This window comes from Elaeis guineensis, chromosome 13, assembly GCF_000442705.2.
Source record: "Elaeis guineensis isolate ETL-2024a chromosome 13, EG11, whole genome shotgun sequence".
NCBI lineage: Eukaryota > Viridiplantae > Streptophyta > Magnoliopsida > Arecales > Arecaceae > Elaeis > Elaeis guineensis.
This window is the reverse complement of record NC_026005.2, coordinates 68,182,207-68,195,066: the sequence shown is the minus strand read 5'-3', so window position 1 is coordinate 68,195,066 and position 12,860 is coordinate 68,182,207. Positions and strand designations below refer to the sequence as shown.

The 12,860-nt window shown below is 42.3% G+C and overlaps 2 protein-coding genes across 2 annotated transcripts; both read right to left on the bottom strand.

The window, feature by feature from the left end:
* Window positions 1–1,097: 1,097 nt before the first annotated feature.
* On the bottom strand, window positions 1,098–4,544 carry LOC105056172 (probable disease resistance protein At1g61300). Its single transcript, XM_073248129.1, has 2 exons — window positions 2,454–4,544; window positions 1,098–2,372 (listed from the first exon to the last, which is right to left on the bottom strand). Exons 1-2 carry the CDS (start codon window positions 4,145–4,147, stop codon window positions 1,352–1,354), a joined length of 2,715 nt encoding a protein of 904 aa, XP_073104230.1. The 5' UTR covers window positions 4,148–4,544; the 3' UTR covers window positions 1,098–1,351.
* A 3,017-nt stretch (window positions 4,545–7,561) lies between these two features.
* Window positions 7,562–10,713, bottom strand: LOC114914749 (probable disease resistance protein At1g61300). The gene has a single exon (XM_029268062.2). The coding sequence runs from the start codon at window positions 10,659–10,661 to the stop codon at window positions 7,917–7,919; it is 2,745 nt and encodes a 914-aa protein (XP_029123895.2). The 5' UTR covers window positions 10,662–10,713; the 3' UTR covers window positions 7,562–7,916.
* Window positions 10,714–12,860: the final 2,147 nt, after the last annotated feature.

Below are 12,860 nucleotides of genomic sequence, written 5' to 3'. Positions count from 1 at the left end.
TCTCTCATCATATAGAGAGAGAAAGGAGAAGAGAGAAAATTTTTAGAGAGAGAAAGAATAGAGAGATTTATAGAAAGAGAAAGTGGAGAGAGGAGAACGGAGAAAGAGAGAGAATTTTTTTTTTCTTTTCTTTTTAATAAATATCTCCGAATCCAATTAGTAATAAAGAGGAGAGAAAAATTAAATAAAAAGAGAAAAGGAAGAGAAGAGAGGCAACCCTCTCTCTCTCTTCTTCTTCTTCATGGAAATAGGGTAGGAGAAAGATTGCACCAGCTGTCCCTATAGCGACGGCCTCAAATGGAAACAACAGCCCCCGGTGTCTTCGGCCCTTTGACATGTGGGCACGATCGCATCAGTTGTGGGCAGTCGGCCAGGTGGAAACAAAACGAACAAGAGAAACAGGAGAGGCTTGGTTTCACGAGATCCGACGACTATCCAACCAGCGAGAGCATCAAAGAATCTAGAAAAAAGAAGGGGAAAGAGAAGAAGAGGCTGTTCATTATCTCCGGCAAGGTATCTAGTCTTCTTTCCAAGTGAAAACTCGCGATGATTCTCGAAAATATATACTCGGCGAGAATCTAAGGAATTCCCATGGATTTTGTTGGTGATTGAGTAGGAGATACTCAAGGAAAGAGAGAAGGGCTTTTTATAGACCACATCCTAGGGCTTTCATCGCAGTCCGACGGCCTTAGAACTCCTATTCACCATCGAATTTGGGAGAGGAGGTGGACTCCCATCACAAGTCTTCTTTTACTATTTTTTTATCTTTATCTTTTTTCTGCTTTAAGATTCATGTAGAAAATAAATAAAAATCTGACATTTTACGGATATGGTCATCTCGATTCTAAATCCAATCTATTCTGGTTCTAATGCCAATTTCTATTTCAATGGCGAATCAAATGCGCCTTAGCAATTTTTTAACATCCAATCTAAGTGGGCAAGCGCCGGATATTTTTAGTGGGGATGTATATTTAGTGGTGCCACGGAGATGTTACTTATTTTCGTCGCTAGAAGCCTCATGTAATAATAGTATTCCTTTCAGGATTGTGGGTGGTGACCGGTAGAACCATTTATTCAAGCCAGAGCATTCAACCATGATTATGGACGGGAGCAAACCACATTTTATGGATCACAAATACCCAGGGGCCTACGCTAACATAGACTTTAAAAGGCACGAAGCTACACACCGGAATACCAAGGAAAGCAAACGCACACAGGAATACAAAATGCAATAGTGCAGAGAACACAGACAAAGGAAAAAAAAAAAAAAAAAAGGAAAAAAGAAAAGGACGGACTGCAACGACACAACAACTTGGGTTAGATTACCGCAAGTTTTTGCCTAACTCCGCGTTCATCCTCGGAAACAGGGTCGGAGGGAAGATTGAAGGTCGCCGTCGTTCCACTCTAACCTACCCCACCAGTCCGGGTCACCCCATATTCTTAATTTGTTTTTGGGCGTCTCCGAGTTGAAAGGTAGGCTCCTGAGAGCTGGACAGTTACTCACATAAAGAAGTTTCAACGAAGGGAAGGTGGACTGGCTGCGACAGATGGCGGTCAAATTTGGCAGTCTAACCAAGTATATCCTCTTGAGGCTCAGAAAGGCCAGATCGGTCGCAGCATCTGCCTCATCCGCATCATCGATCAATCGCTCCATCTCCTTGCAACCGTCCAACTCAAGCTCCTCTAGGTACTCGAGCTTGAGAACCCATGTGACATTCTTCAGCTTGTCGCAGCCGCATACTCTCAGGATGGTAAGTGTTGGAAAATAAGTCGAAGGTTGCACCCCCCTCCAACTGATGTTCTTTAATTCTTTGAGTCCCACTAGCTGCAAAATCTCTAGCTTCGGATGACACCAGTTCCGATTGACAATGTCACCACCATGCCCTGCAGTCTCACCCCCCTTCTCCATTATCAGCTCCTCCACGGTCTCACAGTATTCAATACCCAGTCGCTGAAGGCTTGACGACATGTTGTGGCTACCAAGGAAATTAGATAGCAATAACTGGTGAGGCTGCCGCAGGTCGAGCAGCTTTCGTATGCGGAGGCGCCACATCATCACATTGTGCAGTTGGGAGAGCCGTTCGATAGCCTCAACTGTTTCCACGGCGATTCCAAGAGCTTTCAAGCCTCGAGTCCGGGTCTCAAATTCTACCCAATCCTCATACCGAGTGTCGTTTAGGTCGAGCACCTCTAGCATCAATAGGTTGGATATCACGCCCTGTGGTATCTCTTTGAGATTCCACAGGTCTCTCAGAAGAAGGAATTTCAATTTTGTGAGATATGTTAAGCTCTCGGGCAGACTTGTGATATCAGTGAATGACAAATTGAGATATTGAAGATTTTTTGCTTCGCTAATCTCCGATGGGAGCTCACTGATTCGGGTTCCAGATAGATCCAAATAAGTTAAGGCAGGAAAGGAAACAAAGAAATTACTAGGTATAAAGCACAAAGACCTGTTTTGTTGGAGCATCAGGGTTACCAGCTTGGGACACTCTGGAGGAGCGCCAGGGAATTCTCGGATCTCACTTCCGATTAAAGAGACCTGCTTCGCCGTTGCCCAGACATTCAAGTCTGCTGGGCTTCTGCAGAATGTGGCATCACTTTGCACAATCAACTTCTGATTATTTTCGTCTCCGTCGGAGGCTATCCACCGTGCCATGTCTCCGATAATAGCATGCATTTTCACCTGATCGTCTTCGTCGTCCACAGGCTCTAGCAAACAAGCGGATTTTAGTTGTCCAATGATGGCATGCCCGCTGTCGTAGGCCTCGTTGATGTCGTTGAAGACGCCAACATCGATCAGCCCATGGCCCATCCAGCACTCGATGAGATCAATTTTGCTTATAGAAAAATCTTCCGGCCACAACGCGCACAGCAAGAAGCACTTCCTTATTGCATCATCTGGCAAATAATCATAGCTAAGCTTCAGTCCGGGAAAAATGTCCACGTCCTTCTCTAGGATCTCAGGAAGCTTTGACCTCCGCAGTAGTGCGATGGCATATTGCCACTCTTTGGGACTCTTCCTTGTTGACATAGCCTTCCCGACGACCGTGAGAGACAAAGGCAATCCATGGCACTCCTGGACCACCTGCTTTGCGAGCCTTGGTATCCTTGGATCACACTCAAGAGTGTCTTGACCGACCATCTCGCGGAACAACTTCCACGCGTCCTCTACCGCCAAGCAGCTTATCTTGATCATCTTGTGGGTTCCCATGGAGCGACACACCTGCTCCATCCGTGTGGTAAACACCACCTTATGCTTGTGCAGGCCGGTGGGTCTTTTGGAAGGAATAGGAACCCCAACGGCCTCCAAATCCACCTTGTGCCATAGGTCGTCCAGCAGCAACAAGAAGTTCCTAAACTTGAGGTGGTTGAAGATTGCAGTGGCTTGTTCGCGTTCAGTGGCTTCATCGTGTTGATTATCCGGCGAAGGCATCCCCAAACTGTCGGCTATTATCTTTTGAAGCTTGTTCACGGTATACTGTTTGGAGACTGTTGCCCAGATCACATCATCGAACGCAGGACTTCGTTGGCCGCTGAGCACCGAATTGTTCCTGACACCTTCTTGGAGGGGGAGAAACTTCATTTTGATGCGCTCTAGGAGGGAGGTCTTGCCCACCCCGCCCATGCCCCATATCCCAATGATGCCCACCTGGTCATCGTTGAGAAATCTGAGAACTTTGTCCAGATTTGACTCCATTGGTACAAACGTCGACGCATAAGGCATCTCCTCGACCAGAGGCGGAGGCAATCTTGCAGTAAGAACCTCAAGGTTGTTTATTTGTTCTCTTAGGGCCACCACCCTTGCCAGCTTCTGGGTAGCCCTCCGGTTGACGCACCAAAAATTGATGGAGTATCCACCAAGACATCTGCTCTGTTCGTAGTCTACTACTATTTTTGTCACTGCTGCCTCGATGGATGATACGCTGTCAAGCAACCGCCTCACCTGTTCCAGGCATATTTCTCCCCGTAACTCGCGAGAGGACACACGGCTGTTCACATCCTGCCGGATGGCCTCCAGTTGCCGCATGGCCTCGGTCAGAAGCCTGATTTTCTTTTCAGGGTTTGAAAAATATCCAAGACGCTGTGAACTGGCATTCCATATCCTAAATATGAACTCGTTTAGATCTATGTTAAATGATGCCATAAGGAGATGCCGTTAAGAATGGCTCAAGAATGGCAAAAAGAATAGAGAGAGAGAGAGAGAGAGAGAGAGAGAGAGAGAGAGAGAGAGAGAGAGAGAAACAGTGATGGAGGGAATTCACCAGATCACAAGGACGGGAGGGGGGAGAGACACAGAAATCGAATCAGAAGAGAAAGGATATGAAAAAAGAGAGCAACAGCGTCAACAGAAATGTCCGGGGAGCAACTGCTGCGAGCACACCCACCCACACACACACACACACACACACACACAGAGAGAGAGAGAGAGAGAGAGAGAGAGAGGGTTTGTTGGTTGGGAACAGTGGCCAGCTTCACCTAGCTGAAAACATAAAGCGGCTGGTGTCTGGATGAGAAGAAGAGGGCGGCTTTGTACCTTCATAGCCAGATTTTTCTGGTTGAGATCTCATGCCCGCACACAAGGGTTGCAGTCTGAGCTTTATTTTATTTTAATTGACCTTGATTGTATCCCGCAGTCACTTATTTCAATTATTTTAACTTGAATACAGCACACGCAACGCACATGCATATGCAAGTTCATTGCACATAGATAATTATGATTTATTTTAAAATATATAAATTTTTAATTAAAAATAACATATTTTTGTATTTCTGTTTTTATCAGACTCTCTAAATAAAGCAGATTAGGCACAATTGAAAGGTTATGCATATGTAAAAGTTCTAATTAAAGAACAACAGTTGAAACCTTTTTTTTTATTTATTTATATAAAGAGGATGTTATATGCCACCCAAATATTATTAAGACAGAATAATGTATAAAGAAGGAGAAAGAGAGAAAGCTCTGTTCTTCCAAGGAGAATTTAGAAGAAAAAGTTGAAAAGAGAGTGCAGATTGGGAAGAGTGGCCCGCTTCACCTGGCTGAAAACATAAAGCGGCTGGTGTCTGCATGAGAAAAAGAGGGCGACTTTGTACTAGCTATAGCAGGTAGGGCTTATTAGCCAGATTATTCTGGTTCAGATCTCATGCCCGCACACAAGGGCTCCAGTATGAGCTTTATTTTATTTTAATTGGGCTTGATTGTATCCTGTAGTCACTTATTTCAATTATTTTAACTTGAGTACAGCACACGCAATGCACATACATTTGCAAGTTCATTACACATAGATAATTATGATTTATTTTAAAATATAATATTTTTTAATTAAAATAGCATATTTTTGTATTGCTGTTTTTATCTGACTCTCTAAACACGGAAGATTAGGCACAATTCAAAGTTTTTTTTTTTTTTTGATGAAAAAGGGAGGGAGGTCCACCCAGTGTATTGAAGTGATTTGATATTTACATGCGGGTTGTTTTACAAGGGGCTGCAGATGGGTTGTGGGTTCCAATGCTATAGGTGCATCAAGCCAAAAATGACGCGGGTAGCTAGCGTGAACATAGTTGCAAAGAAAGGAGAAAACATTGTAGTTCAAGCTATTGCCCATGTGTTACTACCAAAAAAAGATAAAAAAAAAAGCTACTGCCCATGTGTTAAGGCTTGAGGCTGGTTGCGAGAATCTAATCTCAAAAACCTTTCCCATTATGTATTATTTTCAAAACTTAATTAGTATATTAGTATATTAGTAGAAAATTACGTAAAGTTAGGGAAGGCTAATTCTCAATCTTCATTTGGAATTGTACAAGCCATGGGTCCACGGAGGACCCGCATGCTGAGCTAGTGAAAGAATGCAAGTTGTGGCTGCTTTAGCAATAGATGCAAAAGATTTCTAGATTTAGACGGAAAAATCCAAACACCATTAAATGCCAATCCTCATCCCTCAATAATAGAGCCGTCAATTGCGGAGTCTTATTAGACTCCACTGAACCCCTTTCAAAAAAAAAAAAAGAAAAAAAAAAAAGAAAAAAAGACTCCACCGAACAGCCTGTCCACATGTATAAGTTCTCCCACAAAAGTCTTACCAAACAAACAGTAAAAAAAAGAAAAAAGAAAAATTTGAACGATGTAGACACAAGACTCGTCCTATTGTGCAAACCCATAAAGTTAAAATCATTTATTAATTTCAAATAGCAAGTTGGGTCAGACTAAACCTAATATTATTTTATTATCTCAATAAGATCCACCGAACTCTTCTTTCTATCGCGGCTCGCTGCCTTTTTTTTTTTTTTTTTTGGGACCCAACTTTTAACAAAGGAGCTTTTTTTTTTTTTTTGCACCCAACTTTTAACAAAGGAGCTTCCCGTTCTGCAGCATATCAGCGAAGATAAAAAAAAATGCAGTTTTTACCAAAAAAGGATAAAAAATGTAGGGGAAAAAAAATGAATACTACGTTAACTTAAGAAAGCATCATAAAAGAATATTCATTTTGATCCCATACGTGACGTCAAACAAAACAAGAAATCTTGGAATTCCATGCTGTAAAAAAAGAATGAGGAGATTTAGTCCAGGTTGAGTATATCCAAATAAAAGATAAAAGTATGGCTATGCCACAGAGCCAAGACAATTTGTTTCTAAAAGCAAACTGTGTTGGACCTAGTGAAGGTCGCTGGGTGCCAATCCTTATTAGATTCCATTTCACAGCGTGTCGGCATGTGCTAACTCTAGCTACCAAGTTCGTATCAATAAAAGAGTGAAAAAGAAAAATGGTACCAAAAAAAATAAAAGAGTAAAAAAATTGAAAGGTTTAGACAAAAGAGTCATGCTATCATGCAAATCCATAGAGTTAAAATTACTCATTAATTTTAAATACCATGCTGGGTAGGATTAAGTCAAGCATCATTTTATTATCTTAACGAGATATAATTCATAATGACCGAGCTCTTTCCGCGGTACATAGTTGCATCTTTTTTTTCTTATACTGACATCTTCTATTTAAAAAAAAAAAAAAGAATGTGGCCCTAACCCTGGTGCAATAAGTAGGGACCAAGTGAAAGAAGGTACAGTGCAGAAATAAAAAAAAATAAATAATATTATTTTATTGATCGATCAGATAACTGATTGTATCATAATTTTGATAAAATTTCAGTATATTATTTCTAGCATCGAGAACTATAAATTGAATATTTTGATCTTTAAGAAATCTTCTCCATTGCTTATTTCACGTATCCTTATGTTTAATAAAATCTATCATCTATTTCTATTCATTATTGAAATCCAGATTATTAATAATGAGCATTTTTATCGTGGAATCTAAAATATATTCTTGATGATATATTTGTATAATCTGTAGTTGATGTAGAGAATATTTGCAGTAATCTCATTATTTTAAATAGTAAAAAAATCACATCAAAATTATAGTGTCTTTTTTTTTTTTTAGATTGCTTGATTATTTTTATTTATTAATTATCTAAATAAATTATAAATATTATTATTATTTTATAATATTTTATTTAATTATATAAAGAGAAAAAATATTTATGATGTCATTGCTCGTGATTGTAGTTTTCTCGACAATCCATACAACGAGGAACAACCAAGATAGCAGGAAAGGAACCACGCTAGGACCGGAAGCATGTAGTACCACATGCATCCCCCACAAGGATTAGAGCTAACGATGGAGGCAGACGATCGATCGCCTCGTCCGAGAAGGAAAATCCCCTTGAAGCGCCTAGGCTGCTTACCAAAGTGCAAACACACACGGGAATACTAAGGACAGCAAACACACATAGGAATGCAAAGTGCAATAGCATAAAGAACATAAACAAAAACAAAAAAAGGAAAAGAAAAAAGGATGCCAACTACAGCAACAACTCAAAAACTTGAGTTAGACTACTGCATGTTTTGCCTAACTCTGCGTTCATCCTTGGAAACAGGGTCGGAGGGAAGATTCAAGGTCGCCGTCGTTCCACTCTAACCTACCCCACCAGTCCGGGTCACCCTCTATTCTTAATTTGTTTTTGGGCGTCTCCGAGTTGAAAGGTAGGCTCCTGAGAGCGGGGCAGTTGATCACACGAAGTATTTTCAATGAAGGGAAGGCTGACTTAGTGTGGCAGATGACAGTCAAATTTCGCAGTTCGCTCAAGAAGATCTTCTTGAGGCCCATAGAGGCCAGATCGGTCACAGCAGCTGCCTCACCTGCATCATCGATCACTTGCTCCATCTGCTCGCAAGCGTGCAATACAAGCTCCTCTAGGCACAAAAGCTTGAGAATCCACGTAACGTTCTTCAGCTTGTTGCAGTAAGATACCCTGAGAATAGAAAGGTACGGAAGATAATCCGAAAGATGCAGCCCGCTCCAAATGATCTCGTTTAATTCTTTGAGTTTGTTTATCTCCAAGATCTCGAGCTGCGGAAGACACCAGTTCCTTTGACTATGCTCTATGGTCTGACCCCCCTTTTCCATTATCAGCTTCTCGAGGGTCTCACAGTCTTCAATCCTCAGTTGCTGAAGGCTTGACGACATGTTGTGGCTCCCGAGGAATTCCGGTAGCAACAAGTGGTATGGCTGAGGCAAGTCGGACAGCTTCCATATGTCCAGGCGCCAAATCATCACATTGCACAGTAGGGAGAGCCGTCTGATAGCCTTAACTGTTTCCGCGGTGATTCCGAGAGCTTTAAAGCCTTGACTCAGGGCTGCAAATTCTACCCAACCCTCATACCGAGTGCGGGATAGGTCGAGCACCTCTAGCATCCGTAGGTTTGATATCACGCCAGATGGTATCTTTGTGATGCGCTCAAGATCTCTCAGGAGGAGGAATTTCAATTTTGAAAGATATTTTAAACTCTCGGGCAGACTAGTGATATCTGTGTATGACAAATTGAGGTATTGAAGATTTTTTGCTCGGCTAATCTCCGATGGGAGCTCAATGATTCGGGTGTAGGATAGATCCAAGTAAGTTAAAGCAGGAAAGGAAACAAAGAAATCACTAGGTATATGCTTCAAAGATGGGTTCTTTTGAAGCATCAAGGTTACCAGGTTGGAACACTTTGGTGGAGCATCAGGAAGCACGCCAATCTCCCCTTGGATTAAAGAGACATGCTCCGCCGATGCCCAAAGCTCCAAGTCTGTTGGGTTTCTCCAGAGTGTGGCACGACTCAGCACAATCAACTTCCGATCGGAGGCTATCTGCTGTGCCATCTCTCTGATGATGCAATGCATTTTTACCTCATTGTCTTCGTCGTCCCCAGGCTCTAGCAAGCAAGAGGATTTGAGTGTTTTTATGATTTCATGCCCGCTGTTGTAGGCCTCGTTGATTTCTTTCAAGACAGCGACATTTATCAGCCCATGGCCCATCCAGCACTCGATGAGATCGCTTCTGCTAATAGAAAAATCTTGCGGCCACAACGAGCACAGCAAGAAACACTTTCTTATAGCATCATCCATCAAATTATCATAACTAAGCTTGAGTCTTGGAAACAAGTCCTCTTCATTTTTTTGATGAGTCTCAGTAAGCTTTGATCTCTGCAGTCGTGTGATGGTTTTTTGCCACTCTTTGGGCGTCTCCTTCGTTGACATGGACATCCCGATGATTCTGAGAAGCAAAGGCAATCCAAGGCACTCCTGGACCACCTTACTTGCGAGCGTCCGTATGCTTGGATGAGAGTTGAGCGTGGCTTGGCCGACCGTCGCCTCGAATAACTCCTGCGCCTCCTCCGGCTTCAAGGACTTTATCTCGATGCTCTGGGCTTGCATGGAGCCACACACCAGATTATTTCGTGTGGTAAACACCACCTTATGCTTGCCGGTGGGTCCGTTGGAACGAAGGGGAACCCCAACAGCCTCCCAATCCACCGCATCCCATAGGTCGTCCAACAGCAACAAGAAGTTGATGCAGTTCAGGCGGTTGAAAATTGCTTGTCTGCGGCCAGTGGCTTCCTCGCGTTCATTGTTCAGCGGACGCATCCCCAGTCTGCTGGCTATTATCTCTTGAAGTTTGTTCACCGGAGACTCTTTGGGGACTGTTGCCCAGATCACAAAATCGAACATAGCGCTTCTTTGGCCGCCGAGCAATGAACTGTTGCTGATATTTTCTTGGAGGGGGAGGAAATTGTTGTTGATGCGCTTCAAGAGGCAGGTCTTGCCCACCCCACCCATACCCCATATCCCAATGATGTCCACGTCATCACCATTGAGATATCCGAGAACCTTCTCCAGATTTGACTTCACTTCCAGGAGTGGCGACGGCAGCGGCATCTCCTGTACCGGACGCGGCAGCGGTCTCGTAGTAGGGACCCCAAGATCGTCCATACGTGCTCTTAGCTCCACCACCCTTTCCAGCTTGCGGGAAGACCTCAGGTTAATGCAGTAAAAATTGATGGGGCAGCCAAAAGCACGTCTCCTCTGTTCGTAGTCTTGTACTACTCTACTCGCTGCTTCTATGATGGCTGTTACTCTGTCAACCCACCGCGCGACCTGACGGTGGAACATTTCGCCGCCTAGCTCGTTATTCCTGACATGATTCTTGATGTCTTCCAGATCCTCTATTGCCTCCTTGAGACGCGTGATTTTGTCTTCAGGGTTTGAACAATGTCCAAGAGGCTGCGAAATGACATCCCATATCCTATTTATGAACTCGTTTAGATTTATGCTAAGTGTTACCATGAGGAGATGCCGTTAAGAATGGCGCAAGAATGGCAAACAGATGAGAGAGGGTGCCGGGGGGGTGGGTGGGAAGGGGGAGAGATTCTTGAGCCAAACACATGAAAGTGGGGAGGGGGAGAGAGAGAGAGAGAGAGCGCCTGATCACAAAGGATGGGAGGGGGGAGGGGGGAGGGGGGAGGGAGAGCAATCGCACCAGTAGAGAGAGGATATGAGAAAAGGGGGCAAAAGCATCAATAGAAATGTGGGGAGCCACTGATGCGACCTGAGAGAGAGAGAGAGAGAGAGAGAGAGAGAGAGAGAGAGAGGGAGAGGGAGGGAGAGTTTGTTCGGAAAAGTTGCCAACTTCACTTAGTCGACAGCATAAAGCAGTTGAAGTGTAGATGAAAAGAAGCGGGTGGCTTTGTACCATCTGTGGCCGTTAGGTTTCATAGCTGGATTTCTCTGGTTGAGATCCCATACATGCGCACCAGGGCTGCGGTCTGAGCTTTATTTTTTTTTTAACTGAGCTTGATTGTATCCCATAGTAACTTATTTCAATTATTTTAACTTGAGTAGCACATGCAATGCACATGCCTGTGTCGGTTCATCACACATGAATTGATTATGATTCATTTTAAAAATAACATTATTTTTGTATTATTTTTTTTATGTATATGACCCTATCTAATTACAGAAGATTAGGATCAATTAAAAGGTTATACGCCTATAAAAGTCCTAATTAAAAGACATACAACGTCTGAAAAGATTTTCTTTTTTTCTTTTTTTTTTTTCCTGACGTAAAGGGTGCCATATGTCACCCAAATATTATTAAGACAGAATAATATACCAAGAAGAAGAAACAGAAAGGTGTTCTACCAAAAGAGAATTTATAAGAAAGAAAGAAAGTGCTTAAACCGTAACAAGAAGGATTAACGGAAATGGCAAAGTAATATTATGGGCGGTGGAAAAGAAGCTTCATAATGAAAGAAATCATCCCAATGCCCTAGGTGCATCCATCTAGAAATAATGCTCACAGCATTATAGCAAAGAAAGGAGAGAACCATATGGTTCATGCTAATGCACGTGTCGTAAAGAAAGGGGAGACTACGTACCGTATTTTTTTCTTAAATGCCAATCCTCATCCCTCAAATAATACAGCCATGAACTGCAGAGTCAGCTTTAGTTACCAAATTCTTACCATAAAAAGCTAAAAGAGACTATTTGAATGATTTAGATAAACGGCGGTGCTATCACGCAAACTTATAGAGTTACAACCATTTATTAGTTTCAAATAACAAGTTGGGTCTTACAAACTAAAGCGTTATTCTATTATATATCTTAACTGATAGAATATGTAATGGTGGTGGAACATACAACAATAGTATGAGAAACTATATAAAACAATGGAGAATACAACTTTTTCTCACAAACCCTTCTCCTTTTTTTTCTATTCTGGATACCACTTCACCACACCGTCAATTCTACAACAACCACCTATTTATAGGTATAAGAAATGACCTTTTGACTCCCCTAATAAATTTATCATTTAGACTTCCCATGTGACTCTTGGATTTTCCATGTGACTCTTGGCTTTTCCATGTGACTTTTGGTTTTTCCATGTGACTCTTGGTTTTTCCCACTTCAATTAAGTTTACAAAATGACCTTTGGATTTCTTCAAATATATTTAATATTTGCTTTTTCCAACACCCCCCCTTAAACTTAATTGTTCTTTCTTCATCATGCCAAGAGAACTTTTAAACTTGGTGAAGAGCTCTGCTCCTAATGGTTTAGTGAATATGTCGGCAACTTGATCTTGTGTGTCTTCACATACAGTAGCTCTACTTCTTTGTTCTTCACATGTTCCCGGATTGAATGAAAACACACATCAATATGCTTGCTTCTTTGATGATACACCGGGTTCTTTCCTAGTGCAATAGCCGACTTGCTGTCAATGCTTATCTTGGTAGGTTCCTTTTGCTCAAAATGAACTTCCTTCAGCAAGCTTCTTAGCCATATAGCATGTGATACACATGCGGATGCAGCAACATATTCGGCTTCACATGTAGAAAGAGTAACAATAGGTTGCTTCTTTGACATCCATGAAAAAGCTGCATCTCCCATAGAAAATACAAATCCGGAAGTACTCTTCCGATCATCCATGTCTCCAGCCCAATCACTATCCGAATAGCCCACAAGTTCAAAGTTACTATGATGAGAAT